A 16,697-nucleotide genomic window follows, 5' to 3' on the forward strand; every position below is an offset into this window, starting at 1 on the left:
ATTTTTCCTGGAGGTTCTGAGCTTTTCATCTTGAAAAAAAAGTAAAACCGTTTTTTCCAGGGTTAGCAGTGATGCGTCTTCTTTTTTTGCCAAGGCAAGTAGGCTACCACAAGATCGCAGTGGGATGTTTAAATGCAGATTTAAAAGCTAATACTTACATCTAAGCGTTCTTTTTCATTTGTCTTGACGGCTCCATCGTAAAATTCCGTTTGGCACTTTTTTTGCCATTTCTGGAGGAGGAGGGCTGGTAAGCAAAAATGGGGTAACACCGTAATCTCAACGGTAATAAGCCTTAAACAAAAGGTTTATAATTCCTTCTCTTATATACCCCTTTTCCCAGCCCCCTCCCCTTAGTAAGTGAAAATTAAAAAACGTGCTTTTAAAAAAAGACGACCAAATGAAATAAAACTTCATGCATACTTGTTTTCAAGAAATAAGCCCGAATTTTTTATCTACAACTTATCAAAGTTACCGGTGATAATGTACGCCTCGGGCTTTTTATCAACAAGACAAAATTGCGCACATTTCGCGAGGAAGATTAAGAAAGGTGAGAAGTAAGAGCTATATTTAATGCCCTAGATTAGCAAAAATTCTGGGTAACTTCTTTATTTTCGTCAAAAAAATCTTCTTTAAAGGTTTACTTAAACAAAACAAACAAAAATTAATCTTAAAAGGAAATTATTCTAGCAAGTACAGAGTAAAGTTGAAACTTAAAACGAACATGAACTATTGCTTCGCAGATTATGTCAGATATATTTAAAGAACTACATGAAAAAAACTGACTTGCGATATTTCTCTGCATTTGCAGAATTCTAAAAACTAGCTCTTTACTGAAAACTTAGCTTGCTTTAGTTTTTGTTTTAGGAATTAGAATCGTATACTAAAAGTTTTCGATATCATGGGCAGTGAAAGACTACTGAAGTATAAATTAATTTTGAAATATATAAAATATAAATTACATAAATATAACTCACATATAAATTACATTATATAGATATTATATGTTATATTATATAATTACATTACTACATTATATAAATTTCTTGTTTTCTGCAGGCTATTTAAGAGCTTTTCTGCTCCTAGGACATTATCATAATTTTTGCATTTGTTTTGTGTCTACAGTAAATCCCTGGTTTTCAGAATCCTACAAATATAGAGAAATGTCATGATTTGTTTCATTTGAAATAGTTTCATAGGTATATGTTGCATAATCCGCGAAGCAATAATTTTGCTTCCTTTTAAATTTCGACTTTGTTCTTTATATCAATGAGTTTTTTTCTAATATGTTAAGGATCACCGCGCAAAAGTATGGACTCTGAAGCCGAGAGCTAGAAAAACGTGTTCAATATAGTTAAATTAATGCCTGTCTCAGAATTATTTCTGCATAGCCTTTTGAACCTATTTAGGCCAAAATTGTTGTTTTTGGCATAAAATGAGCAGTAAATCAGCGCTTTAGTGCATCGCGATCTCTTTTGCATTACAGCTTAGAATTCTATTGGAATGAATTCTCTTCTGATATTCTACAAAAATATTTCTGAAACAATCAGTCTTGGAGTAAACATAGCAACAACAAAACAAACCAGACACGAAAAACTGTGACAAATACAAAGGTTTGCATTGTTGTATAGCAGTTTGAAACCTTCTCTAATTTTTACAGAACCAGTAAATATGACTGTGTGATGTTTAAGAAAAGTTGCTTCGGATTTAATCCTGGTTTGTATTCATACGTCTAATATTTCAAAATCAACTTTCATGAACAAAGAACTAGTATATAAGCAGTTATTCAACCAAAAAGGAAGTTCGAAATGGTAGGTTTTAAAATTAAACTTTTTTTACTACTAATTATACCCTGCATTCGTTTCTTATATTACGTTTATCCTAAGCAAAACAATAACTCCCGTTCTAATCGAAAAATGGCAACTTCAATTAATCATATGATACATATGTATTGAAAATAGCTATTAAAGGAAAAAAGAAGGAAAACAGTTTAATTAGTGCAGACTTAAGATAAGGCACGGGAAACAACTTCATGAATTTCTAAAACAAAAATTTTTCAAAGAACAATCAGCTTCCTCGTTGCTACATCAATGAAATATCCACCGGGTAAGCTAAATACATATCTGAAAAGGAGCTTCAACATTCCAAGGTATAAAAAGTGGGAGCACTCTTAAATAGAATAATCACTCATTAGTCCATACTTCATCCAATGTGCAAAACTGTGCGACCACTCTTCAGAAGCCCAAAAAATTCTTCTTTGACTAAAAGCTAACACCAAGCCGAGAACACACCCGGCAGTGACATCTAAAATATAGTGTCTCTGCAAGGCAATCCTTGAAGCTGCAACAGCCAATCCCCATAGGACAAGACATAATAAAATTAAACATGAAAAGAAACTTAAGGGTAATAAAGCTAATGCGGCAAAAGTGACTAGATAAGCAGATCTCGAGCCATGTCCTGATGGAAAAGAGAATTTATCCATCGCAAGCAAGATTTCACCGTGAGGTTTCTTTGGTCTTCTTCTTCTGGTATAGGCTTTCACAAATGCAACTATAATCACATCCAAAACCAGACCTAAAAATATAAATTTTTCACCAAGGAGTTTTAATAACGGGCACAAAATTTATGTTGTAAATAACCATATTCCAGCACACTGCGACCATGCTGATTATTTTTAATTTGACCCCCTTTCCTCCCTATCATCACTCATTGAATGACTCATATTACTAATTCGTATGAACAGCAATGAAATTTATGCACGGCATTTTGAAAGGCTGCCTTTCTTCAAAGTACCAACGACATCAAAACTAAAACAATTTCTTGCACCCTTGACCCATTTTAGGTCTATTTATCCCGAAAACCACGATTTTCTGAACTTGATCTCTTGTTTGTACCAAAAACTATATAGTATTAGGGCAGTACCACATTTTCGTCAGTGTTGCAATGCTGAAACCGGGAAAATATTCAATGACGATATTCATCGTCGGTAAAAATTGACAATTAACACTGTCAATTCCCAAAGAAAGCAAGACATTCAAAGGAAATTACACATTCTTTAACTGTTTGGTCTATTTTTTTTTACCCACTTTTTGTTAAATCTGGGAAATTGCACAACTACAAATAAAATTCTTCTTCCCTTAAAATTGAATTCCTAATATTTATAATGTTTGAAGATATGCATGATTCTGTAAATTTCAAATAAAACAATTCAAACAATCGGATTTCATTTTCACTGTCTTTGGTACTATAACAAATAATGAACTGAATTTTAATTCACCAACAGACACAGCAACAGGAATACAGAAACTTACGCTTGTCCAAACCTATAGCCACACTAAACCAAAATCATGTACATAACAAAAATAATAATAAAAGAAAACCTGAACACTTAATAGTGTAAAATAAATATAACAATAGATCCATAATAAAAATACTAATAATAGTAGCAGTGGCGTTTCTAGGACTGGGCAGGTGGGGAATATGGGGTCGATTTTTCAGATTTCTGGCATTAAATTCCTTTTATTTTATATTTTTATGCTCCTATTAAGGTGCTAAACTGACTAAAACATTGTCACAATTGTAATTTTATGCTCCCCTCCCCCTCCCCTTTACTGTTTTGACCCTTATGAAAACTATAAAAAGCTCTATTCCAGTAAAAAGATGTATTTAAAAAAAATCTGTAGGCTACTCAGCTGTCCTCTGTCGGTTTTGAATTTAGAATGGATTTAACCAAATATTGCGACTGCAAGCCTAATGGTAAAAAAAGAATTATTTATATACTTTATTTTCTGAGATTTGATCTAGCATTTACAGGGGAACAGATTTTACCAGTTTTCTACAGTCAAAACATGCTAGTGCTATAAAACATAGTATCTACGTCCAACAAAAACAAGTTCCAAAAGATGGAAAGAAAATACATTTCGAAAAGCTATCGAAAACATTTTGTATATTCATCTATTTCTCTGGTTCAAAAACGAAAAACCAACTGCAACCATCAAGAGCCCCCACTGAGAGGAAATTAGTAGAAATTGCCGTGGCTTCCATGTATTTTTCCCCAGCAATTTTGAATAAAAGGCCCATCCCTCCCTCCAAATTTAAAATCGTTTCAGTTTTCCCAATAATTTCAACGAAATTTACTTCATATTTCCAAATTTCACCAGGTCTCGAATATACATGTGCTACTAATACTAACAATTGCTGATGGTGCATCTCTGAACGATACTAAAAAAGAGTTACCAAAAAAAAGGTTGACATAAATCTCCTCCTTTGAGGCTGTTTCAGTTAACCAGATAAACCAAATTGACAAAGGCAACCATAACAGACCATTAGAAGTTAACTGAAAAAAATCAAAAGGTTTAGGAAATTCTGTTAAGTTTAAAACTCAACAATAAGAAATTCAAATGAAGATTCAATAAATAATAATTTGGCAATGAGACTCCCTATTGAAGAGAATCACACAACAGAAAATCGTGAACGCCTAGGAGAGTGACATACGTTAAATTAATCAATACACTTCAAAAATCCAAAGATAGGGAAAAAAATTGTGAAGCATTTTCCACTTTTTACACCAATTCCCGTAATTTAATTTTCATCAAGATTGGGAGTAACCCACAAAATGTTACTTGGGTAAGAATGTCTACTTGGCTTTTGATTCAATAGGGAAAAATTTACCTCTCAAATACATACCTCTCAAATAATTGAAAATTCCCTGTGCCTCCTAATACTCAATAATCTTAAGCTTTTTCTTTTTCCATGGCGGGCCTATCTAGGCCCGCCACGTGCACAGGCGAGGCAATACTGTGGGCTCGGTTCCCCTGAAATCTCAAGGTTTGTAGGTGACAATTCTCATGTGTATGGCATATACTGTGTGTCCTTTCTGGGGATACGCAATTATTGTCAAATGTTATGGCAATTTCATAATACTGATAATTTTTTTTACGAAACTTTAAACTGAATATGTTTTGCGTATTTTAATCAATATGAAAATTAGATTCTTTGGTCATATAGATTGTTCTTCAATCAGCTTTTTATATTAGTGAATGCTATTAATAAGTGTCACTCTTTCCTTGGCACTCATTATCAAGACAAAAGCTGATATTTAAAATTTTATTTAACAGAGATGAACATATTTTTGACTCAAATTAGCCAAGTGTTGTCTGTTTTCACTCATAGAAGTCCTTTCCATTATTAAAAAAAAACAATGACGAGATAAGATGACCAAGCGCTAATAATGCTACTACTACTACTACTACTAATAACTCACCGCAGCACCAAGCCGCCTGAGGCCAACACAGCTACGCACGATCCTCCTCCACCCCACTCCAGCCAAAGGCTTCCTTTTCAAACCCGCCCACGAAGTTTCCATTTCCTTTAAATCTTTCTTTATGACGTCCTCCCAACGCAGATGGGCTCGAACTACTTTCCGTTTAGCTCTAAATGGTTGGGCGAAAAGTACAATCTTCGGCAATCTGTCATCCTTCATCCTCAAAACGCGCCCTAGCCACCTCAACCTTTCCTTCGTTATATCCCTAGAGAGCGGTACTGAATCACACCTTTCGTACAGCCTATTGTTTGAAATACGGTCAGTCAGCAGGGTACCCAGAACAATCCTTAAGCAATTTCTCTGGAAAACATCTAGCAAATCTTCATCCGCTTTTCGGAGCGTCCATGCTTCAGAGCCATATTTGACCACTGTCATCACTGTAGCTTCTAATATGCTAATCTTGGTTAGCAGAATTATCTTCCTATTCTTCCAGACTTTTTTTTAACTGTGAAAAAACACCCTGAGCCTTTTTTAACCCTGACCCTGAGGCTATTCTATTTTTAACATCTTCACTGCTCCCACCATCTTTACTAATAATACTACCAAGGTAAGTGAAGCTGCCCACCTGATCAATCTTATCATTACCCAACGTCACCTTTCATCTTCACTTATTCCTAGCCTTAGTGACTTAGTCTTCCTAACATTAATTTTCAAACCAATTCTAGCACCCTGATCTAGCAAAACCTCTAAAACTTCATTCATTTTGCTCACACCTTCATCTAGGATGCTTAAATCATCAGCATAATCCAAGTCCAGGAGACTTTTTCCTCCCCTTTCGATTCCGTGGTCTCCCATTGCCTTTCCTGTTCTCCTTAAAACAAAGTCCATCAAAATAATCCATATAAAGGGGGATAGAACACAGCCCTGCTTAACTCCTGATTTAATACAGAACCAGCTGCTAACCTCATTTCCTACCTTAACCGCAGCAGTGTTATTCTCGTACATAGCACTAATCACCTTAATGTATTTGTCTGGTATACCATACAAGGATAAAATCTTTACTAAAGCTCCTCTATCAACAGAATCGAACGCTTGCTCGTAATCTATAAAACTGAGGACCAAAGAAACAAGACATAGTAAGTATATAATACAACTGGTAATAAGTCCACAAGGGAATACATTTTTTTAAACTTTTTATTTGCGAGTGCTTCTGAGTTGCATATTTTAATAAAAATGCAGAAACTGCATGGAAAATTTCTGTTATACTCGAATTTACAGTGAAATAACAATTGTGTTACAGCAACTTAACTAGAAGCTTCTTGTGAGGATCACGGATCTGTATTAGTTTGGTATGAAAGTTGGAGAAGGACAAGTCCCGAGCACTAAATATTTTGCAACAAATATTCAATTATACTGTACGATCAGCTTGAAATTGATAAAAAATCTAGGTCTTTCAATGTATCTAAGTCTTGGGGAGCCTACAATTCTGATATGACTAGATATAAAAATAGGATTGTTTCTGAGGAAAGGAGAACAGTTAATTATTGGAATATGCCATCTGCCATAAGACATATTCAATATTCAGATAGCCTACCAGTATATGTTCGTCCTAAATACTATAAAAACAAAATACCTAATAATAATAACATCAAAGAATATGCAAACAACATACATATTATTACCCATAACCTTGAATTTGAGGGAAATGATGAAGCACCACATCAGCTGACGCAAAACTAAGTGAGCTCATTCTAGATCTTGACCCCTAGGGTTATAAATTTAGCAATAAAATCTTTTCATTGTGATGTTATGGTGTCCAAGCTTAAAGATCATCAGATGGATCTTCTTTCATTTTGTAAACAAATACAATCTAGTTGACTGTTGAGACTTCAATGGGTTATTGATAATTTGGATGTAAACTAAGATTCGCCTACTAGGGCTAATTATTGACTTCCATGTTTGAAAGCCATGCTACTTCTCAACACCAACCGTCTTAATTCCTTTTCAAGTAGCTAAGCTATTGGCACGAAGCAACTTATACAAACGTGACAGCTCTTCTTTACTGAATTCAATATACCAAACTCAAGTAGAAAATATGTGACATTATTAAAGTCATAGCTGTACTTTTAGAAATGCAATTGCACCCAATCCTGCTTTGTTTTATGTATATGGGACAGTGGGGATATGAAATCATATTACATTCAATGAGGTTGGCCTATAGGAAATCTTGACTATAGTAAAAACAGTATGGTTGCTCTTTCATCCAAAAGATGTTTTCCTTCCACTCATGCATGCAAATTTTTTTGGCAAAAAAATCTGCCAAAGATAAGAACAAGAAAGGACAGGCCTCTAAATACTTGAGAGAAAAATTTTCTATACTGAGTAAGTCAAAACTTGTAAAAGACTTCATTGGGCATCAAATAAAACAAATTTGCAAAGGTCTTGGATGAAATAGAAAACAAAGTTTGCAAAGCATCAGAAGGATTTACTCATGGATTGATGGATGAAGCATCCATCAATTCTCAAGAGCCATTGCTGGCGGACAGGGCATAGGATCGACGTTTCAGTTGCGACAGCACAAATTAAAGATAGTACTAAAAGGATTAAAATATAGTAGGGCATCAGGTGCTGATAATGTCGTAAATGAATTTTTGAAATATGGTGGTCAAGAAGTTAGAGATATATTACTGATTATGGACATTGATATGAAGATATTGATATGACTGATATGAAGATTAAGAACATGACTTTTAAAATGGGGGAAACACTTAGTAATTTTAAAAAAACTTTAACTGACCCCCTTTAAAAGAAAGGTAATAAAAACGACTGTATTAATTACAGAAGTATTAGCTCGATTGCTGTTGGAAGAAAATTACTTTACATGATCACACTTATTACACTTCAAGATGCTCTAGATACCGTTTCAAGAGAAGACAATAGATTAACCAAATTTTCACTCATATATTAATAGTTTAGAATTGTCTCAATTGTCAGATCCGTTTTGTTTTTAGTTTTATAGATTATGAACAGGCACTTGGTTTAGCTAATGGAATATCTTCAATGAAGGTCTTATTCTTGTATGCTATACTATACATGTACATTAAGGGATTAGTGTACAAGAACAAAACTGCTTTGGCTAAGGTTGTAAGTGAGGTTAGTAGCTGGTTCAGTGTTGAATCAGGAGCAAAGCAGGGTCAAGTTCTGTCCCTATCTATATGGATCATTTTAATGAACTTTGTCTTAAGGAACACAACAAAAATATGGAAGAGCGTAGAATTAAATCTGAAGGCAAAATTCTCCAAGCCTTAGATTAAATAAATGGCATGAGCATCTTAGACAAAACGTTAGAAAAATGAATTTAATTTTTCAGGTCTTTAAAGTTCAGGGTGCCAGAGAAGGTTTAAAATTAATGTAGAGAAGGCAGTGTTTCTTAGACTAGGAATAAATGAGAATAAAGAAGCGATGATGCATAACAAGAATATTGATCAACTGGAGAGCTTCACTAGTATTATTAGTAAAGATGATGGATGCAGTGAAGATTAGAATAGCCAAGACTAAGAAAATAAGTCTGCAAACCAAGACTAGAATATAGGAAGCTACAGCAGCGACAGTGGTCAAGTATGGTTCTGAGACATTAGTGCTTCAAAATACAACGGAGGATTTGTTAAATGTTATCTAAGGATATTTTGAAGTACCTGTTTGACTGATTGTATGTCAAACAATAAGTTTTACAAAAAGTGTGATTTGATCCCACTTTCTTGGGTTATAAAAAAAGAAGTATTGAGATAGCTAGAACACTTTTTATAGAAAAGAACAAATTGCTAAAGTTTGGGCTCATATGCCATCGTTCTGGGTTTTGCTGGGTATGGTCAAGAGCAGATTGTCCGCGAATATAGAAATATACATTAATTGTGTCTTTTTGAAAAAGTGGATCTTGTATCGTTGACAAAATATAAAACAAAATACCCTATTGTAGCAGAGTGGATTGATGCTCTGCTTGGCAATACTCGATCCGCGCTGCAGCAACGTTGGGCGACAAGCGTGCTACTTGTCCCTATAAAAAAGACCAAGCAACTGAAATGTTCATTCAATGCCCTATGTGTCAGCAATGGCTGTGGAGGATCTTCATCCTTTTTTATACAACAAAATGAAAGAATTAAAAAAAGAAGAACAACTAATATTTTACTCATGGTTTCATAATTGGCTGTATGATTTTGCTGAGTAGTGCTAGATGTCACTGGTTGTTTTTTCTTCTTCTTCTCAAGAATTGGATTAATTTTGTCTTCATATCGGTCTTCCTTACTCTTTGATCAATCCAAAAAATATACAGCAAAATTCCATCACTCATTATACTAATTGCACCATCAAAGTCAATTCAAGGCTTTGTCATCCCTCACGACACAGATCAAAAGGAGAAACATTAACAAAATAAAAAGCATACAAAGGGACAACAACCTTTAAAAAAAGAATTCTGCACATTAGCAGTGTCTAATGCCACCTGCATTTAGTGCCAAAGATCCAAAAGCAAAAAAAAAATGAGAAATAGATTTTTATTTTAACGTTCCAGGATTGTTTTTGGTGGTCAAATGTGCTGTCCCAAGTACTCATATATTAACCTATGTTCTAAGAACAATTGCAAGTTAATTTGATTGTTTATAAGTGAAGATACATTAGATAAGGTTGTGTTTTGTTGATTTAAAGAAATATTCAATATCTCTCTTGGCAATTATCACAACTAAATGACAGTATAACACTGGTTTCAATACACATGTATTAAGCCAGAATTTGTTGAACAATGTTTTCTCAGGCTTTTTAATTATCTGTCAATTTTTTTTTCTTTTGGTACAAAGTACTTCAAACAACCTGAAAATTATTGATAACACATATCATACCCCAAGAAACTGCATGTGATTCTTGTAAGATAATAATCCCCTAGGCAGACTTTTCTCCATGCATTCAAGTAAATACTCTGTAATCTGTTTATCCTTGATTAAAATATTCTGCAGCCATGGTGGTGGAATTCTTTTATCCTCTTCCATATCTGTACCTGCAACACACTATAATCAACACTTATCCCCCCAAAAAATAGCACAATAAACAATAGGTTTATATGAACATTAACCAGAAGGAACAACAAATTACCCTTACATTAGCTAACAAAGCAAAGACTACAAAAAAGGTTATGGTTATAAGACCTTACAGTTTATTTATTATTATTTGTTGTCTTGCAGGAAGTATCAAATGATGTTTCCCATCAAATGTGAGGCCATAAAACGAATGCCAAGGAAGAGCACTCCTGGATGAGGGAAGAGTATTAGGAGATTGGAACATGTGCTACATAGGCCTCATTAACTCATATACAGAAGTCTGTTTTTGTTATCTTAATCTGCAACAACAAGCTATTAATAACTTGCTTTTTCTTACGTACATTTGCTTGCTTTTTGAGAATAGTGCTCCCAAATATATTATCCCAAATAATAATCGCATATAAAGTGATATAATCCCAAATAAATTCACGCTTCCCTAGTTATCTCCACAAGTTAAATAAAAGCAAATTTACACAAGCAAATGTAGCTTTTTGATCTAACAGACAAAACAAGACTTTATGCTTATAAAATTTAGGCAGCCTTGTTCCATTCCTTAAAAATTTACATAGCCTACATGAATCTATTGAAATTTAACAAAAATGCAAATATTTCATGCAAGCTCAGGCATAAAGCAACTTTCCAAAAATAATAATAAATGAAAATTAAAAAAAGAAAATCTGGTGCAGCATTATGTTTTTTACTAGACTTGAATTTCCTAAGGGGGCACCACTCCTCAAGCTCACCTTAAACTTCTGGCTAAAAAAACTTGTGTGACGTCCAGCAATCATCAACGCAACAACACAAAATTTCTACCAGTCCGAAAATAAAGGACATGTTCAAATTTTGGCAAAAACCCAAGCCAGCCTAAGTGAAAGAAGTCATGAAATACTAAAATATTTGAGCCAGCTCTCTATTGGGGATAATGTTTTGTGTTCTATTAAGCTGATTAAATAAAACAGGTCACCAGTTGAATTTACTCAATATTTTTTAGGGTATACCAATCCAATTCCACTCCAGTACATGGAGATTTTCCAAATAATGAAAATTTCATTAATTTTTGAAAGACTAAACAAGGAGCCGTGAGAGGAACCATTTTCACAGCTCCTCTCTTTACCTTTTGATAATACATTTTAATTAGATAAGTGTCAATGTGTTTGTACATACTTGGAACTGTCCATAAACTTGGTACGTAGGATATGTCCTATGTATGGCAATTATACACATGATATAAATACAAAGGAATATTTTGCTTTGACATGTTAAGATAATTTTGAAAATAATCAACAATAAGACTGGATAGTAAACCTGGTCACAGCTCCTCTCTTTTACCATATTAGATTAAAATTGAATTATTTCAGTAACAATGTTTGGTTACATACTAGGTACTGTCCATCGAAGTTGTTCGTGTTATATGTCATATTTATGTCAATAAAAAACAGGAGTGAAATACACGTTCTTTGTTTTCAATTACTTGATTAAATACTGATTAAAAGAATAACCAAGTAGACGTTAGAGGATCACAGGTAACAACTCCTCTAATGTTAATTTTTCTATTACTTGTGAATTAGATAAGGGTCTCGGTGTTTGTAATTTATTGTACATGTCAAAAAAATTTATACTAGGGAGATTTCCTATTTAGGGAAAATAAAAACAGGAGTGAAAAAGTGAATATTTTGCTGTGACTTGATCAAATAATATTGAAAATACTCAAGAATAAGAATTGATAGGAAAAATGGTCACAACTCCTCTCTTTTACCATTTTAGATTAAAATTGAATTATTTCAGTGGCAATTAGCCTAGTGAAATTTGTCAGCAGATTTTTTCAGAAAATACCAGTGCTTCCATTATCCCTAAATTTTTTGGCGATTCAGAAAAAAAAATCAGTTCTCCAAAAATCACCTTTCACCCAGGGTTGCCAATCCTAGTGTTTTATCACTAATGACTATCCACCCATAGTGACTTTCACTTTCACTGTATTTGACATAAATTTTTTTACTACTTTCCAACATTTTTGTCTATTTTCTAACCATCAAAACCAGAAAGAGATCACTAAAATATAAACCTTTCTTCAAATGTTAGTAAAAGTATAATGCTCATAAGATTATACCATTTCATCAAAAATTCTCTTGTGAGTGATGGTAAAGAATTTTATTTGAACACTTTTAAGCGCAGTATAATTCTGAACATTGATGCAAAGGTTGTTTTGGATCATGAGTTTGAATTTTGTTTTCTTTTGCCATTCTGTCTAATTTTCAAAGGTCAAAAAACACAAGGGAGTTGGGAATTCCTGTTACATTTCCCCACGCTGCAGTGCATTGGGAGAACCCAAGACGCATGGTGGTGGTGTCGGTTTCTACTGCAAAGAAAACGTGCCTCATAGGATTCTGGATGTTGCAGTACCAAAGAACCATGACATCGAAGTTTCGTGGCTGTGAGCACGACCAAAAGGCCTACCTCGGCAAGTGTCGTCATTGATATACGCCACGGCATATTTCCCACCAAGAGGACCATATCGGCGACAACTAGTGGAATACCTCCAACAAAGTTACGACTTCAACAGAACAAAATACCCATATGCAGGAATATTCTTTTGTGGGGACTTCAACAACTTGAAGGCCAACTGGATCTAAAGCTCTACAGCCCTGCATCAAATAGTTAAAGTGAGAACACGGGGAGAAAACAGCCTTGACTTGATCTTCACTACACTTGGTGATTTCTACTTAGATCCTTTGGTGGAAGCACCACTCTCAACCAGTGACCATGCAACAGTTGTATTACGGCCAAAGTCAACAATGAAACCTACTAAATCAACCCAGTTCACCTACCGTCCACTTACAGAAGAAGGTATAATTGGCTACAGAGAATGGCTCAACTCGGTATGCTGGTTCCGCCATTCGAAAACAAAGACGCAAATAGCATGACTGAACTGTTCTATAACAATTCGAGAGTACGAACGTTTCTTCCCTGAATTAAATAAAAAAAAACAAGTTTTTTTTTAACTGAAAGTAAGGAACGACGTTAAAACTTAAAACGAACAGAAATTATTCCGTATATGAAAGGGGCTGTCCCCTCCTTAACGCCTCGCTCTTTACGCTAAAGTTTGACTCTGTCTCATAGCTTAGTTTTTTAAAACAATAAAAAACTGTAGCGTAAAGAGCGAGGCGTTGAGGAGGGGACAGCCCCTTTCATATACGGAATAATTTCAGTTCGTTTTAAGTTTTAACGTCGTTCCTTACTTTCAGTTAAAAAAACTTGTTTTTTTTATTTAATTTGTGAACGATTTTGAATTAATGCAGGTTTTGATTTTGGATCACCGTGCATGAATAATTAATAATAATAAAAATAAAAAAATTTGCATATTAGTTTTACTTTTATTTGGTTAAATGGCTTTCTCGAAACTTGTTTAATTTTACTTACGAACGTTTTTATTAGTAATAAATATACGTAACTTACGAATTAACTTACGAATTAACTTACGTAACGAACTTCTATATTTATATATTTTTAATACGTATATTAGGGGGTTTGCCCCCTAGTCAAAACCTTGCTCTTTAAGCTAAAGTTTGAATTTTGTTCAGATTCTTTAAAAATGACCGCTTAATCAAAAAGGCCGTTACTTAGAATAAATAGCTCTTATAAAGTACTAAAAAAATCTTTGACTTAAAGAGCAAGGTATTGACTAGGGGGTGAACCCAATCATATATGTAATATTTTCTGTTCGTTTAAAGTTTTGATGTTGCTGCTGTTGCAGCTGAAAAACTTGTTTTTTTTATATTTAATTTCTGATCTTTTTTTAAATAATGCTGGGAAGTCCGGCGTCCCCTTCATAGCAATGTCCCTTCCCCCATGAAAACTTCCTTCATGGAAAGATCCTCGCATATAACCCCCGACCACCCCCCCACTACCAGAAAAAATCTCCCCTGATAACATCTGTATACTTCCCAATAACCAATACTATATGTTAACATTGGGTAAAGTTCATAAATTTCAGCCCTCCCCCTGGGAACTTCAGGGTATTAAATCATCCTAAGAGACATACTTATAATATTTTCGAACATGCTGAACAAAATGGCCATCTCAAAATTTTGATCGGGTGACTTTGGGAAAAAAATGAGCGTAGGAGGGGGCCTAGTTACCCTCCATTTTTTTTGGTCACATAAAAAGGAGTAGAGATGCCTCAGGAGGTCCCACCCCTCACCCCTGCTGCCACCTATAACTTTTTTTAACACCATCACCACGTGGTTTATGGTTTTTGTCAGTGAGAATGAAAAAAAAGTATTTTTGTCACTTGGCAAAACATGAATTTTGTCTCATTTATGTATGGTTTCATGGTTTTTGTCAGTGAGAATTTGAAAAATAGGAGTTTTTCCACATTTTTTATGTTTTTATGGTTTTTGTCAGTGAGAATTTGAAAAAACAGGAACTTTCTCACTGAGAAAACCATAAATCACGTGATGCTGTCACGAGTCAGAATACCTGTGCTGTCGACCTCAATTCACCTATCGTGAATCAATAATTCCCCTTAGAAACAACAAATTAATTTTCCCTTTCTTGACAGATCAATCAATCAATGACATCATCTGTCAGACTTTAAAAATTTTCGCCTAGAAACATTTCTCCAGGAATATATCCAAAATCGTTAATGTCTTTGCCTCGGGAACAGTTCTACTGGTCGAACTCCAAAGGATATTAATAACCACAGGCCATGGAAACAATTAGGCAAGAAACATCTTAGCGATGAATTGTTTTAGCGCGCGAGAAGGTTTCATATTAATTTGAAATGCATTAGCACAGAGATGCCAATAACAAAGGAACACGCTGAATTTGCGTTTAGGGATTATTTGGGCGAAACCGTTTTAGACAGGTTATGGAACTATTTCTGCGAAACAGATAGAGACATTTTAAAAGAAGATTTTTTAAGAGATTTTAGAAGAGAATTTAAAGGTGAAACTCAGTGGTCGTTATAATACACAAGTTTCATTTGAACAGTGTTGTGAGGTCCTCTAACCCAACCCCAAAGGGTTCCAATCCTCCTACCCCAACCCCGAAGGAAGCCCCCGGTCCTCAAAAGCCCCCCCCCCCAAGCTCCCAAAGGCCCTACACCGGTCCCCAAATGTCCCCCAGGCCCCCAACTGTCCCCCCGGACCCTCAAAGACCCACCAAGCACCCAAAGGGCCACCGGCGCCCCCAAAGGCCCACCCCCCACCCCCAAGACCCAAACCCCGCCCCCCCAACGCCCCACCACCTCCCAAACGACCCACCGGGTCCCAAAGGGCCGCCACCCGCCCCCCACTGCCCCCAATGTCCTCCCATGGTCCTCAAAGGTCCCCCGGGCTCCCAAAGGGCCACCGGCGCCCCAAAGGCCCTCCACCGGTCCCCAAATGTCCCCCAGGCACCCAAAAGCCCACCCAGACCCCCAAATGCCATCCCCGGACCCCCAAGCCCAACCCCCGGTCCCCCAAGGTCCCCCCCAGCTCCCAAAGGACCACCGGTCCGCAAGGGACCCACAGACCCTCAAAGGCTCTCCCCGAGCACCCGTCTTTCGTTGATGTGAGTTGTCTGAAATCTATGATTTGGGATGTGTAGTTTGCTACTTCAGGCTTTTCTGAGCAGGATTTCTTAGCCATTCGTAGGTATGTGTTGACTGAAACCAATACTTTGGGATGAGTAGTTTGCTATTTCAGGCTTTTATGAGCTAGGTTTCATAGCCTTTCGTTGGTGTGTGTTGAGTGAAACTTATGATTTGGGATTCGTAGTTTGCTTTTTGGTCTTTTCTGAGTTGGCTTTCTTAGTCTGTCATAGGTGTGTGGTGTCTGAAACCTATGATTTGGGATGTGTAGTTTGCTATTTTCGACTTTTCTGAGCTGGATTTCTTATCCTTTAATAGGTCTGCTTTGTCATAAAATTATGAGTTGGGGTGTCTCGTTTGATATATAAGTCTTTTCTGAGATAATTTTTTCTAGTATTAATTAGGTTATTGTTGTCTGAAACAAATAGTTTGGTATGAATAGTTTGCTATTTTTGACTTTTCTGAGCTACGTTTCTTAGTCTTTCGTTGGTGTGTGTTGACTGAAACCTATGATTTGGGATGTGTAGTTTGCTATTTTTGACTTTTCTGAGCTGGATTTCTTAGTCTTTCATAGGTGTGTGTTGTATGAAACCTATGATTTGGGATGGGTGGATTGCTACTTTTGACTTTTCTGAGCTGGATTTCTAAGCCTTTCATAGGTGTTTGTTGTCTGAAACCTATAGTTTGGGCTGACTAGTTTGCTATTTTTGACTTGTCTGAGCTAGGTTTCTGAGCCTTTCATAGGTGTGTCTTGTCTGACACCTATGATTGGGATTTGTAA

General features: G+C 35.6%; 1 protein-coding gene across 2 annotated transcripts in view; it reads right to left on the reverse strand.

Annotated features, from left to right (window-relative positions):
• Positions 1-598: 598 nt before the first annotated feature.
• LOC148955827 (polyisoprenoid diphosphate/phosphate phosphohydrolase PLPP6) overlaps positions 599-16,697 on the reverse strand; it is a 49,372-nt gene continuing 33,273 nt past the window's right edge. The window contains exons 1-4 of one of the 2 annotated variants that reach the window (XM_089104465.1): positions 12,455-12,538; positions 10,153-10,307; positions 4,234-4,333; positions 599-2,571 (exon numbers count right to left, since the gene is read on the reverse strand). In XM_089104465.1, coding sequence (XP_088960591.1) covers positions 2,168-2,571; positions 4,234-4,333; positions 10,153-10,299 — 651 coding nt within the window. In that variant the 5' untranslated portion in view covers positions 10,300-10,307; positions 12,455-12,538 and the 3' untranslated portion in view covers positions 599-2,167. Of the gene's footprint in view, positions 2,572-4,233; positions 4,334-10,152; positions 10,308-12,454; positions 12,539-16,697 lie in introns of those variants that run through there. The other variant, XM_089104476.1, reaches the window with a different exon arrangement.

The sequence above is a fragment of the Artemia sp. Qi Xiang Cuo genome, chromosome 2, assembly GCF_049724085.1.
Source record: "Artemia sp. Qi Xiang Cuo chromosome 2, ASM4972408v1, whole genome shotgun sequence".
NCBI classification, from domain to species: Eukaryota; Metazoa; Arthropoda; class Branchiopoda; order Anostraca; family Artemiidae; genus Artemia; species Artemia sp. Qi Xiang Cuo.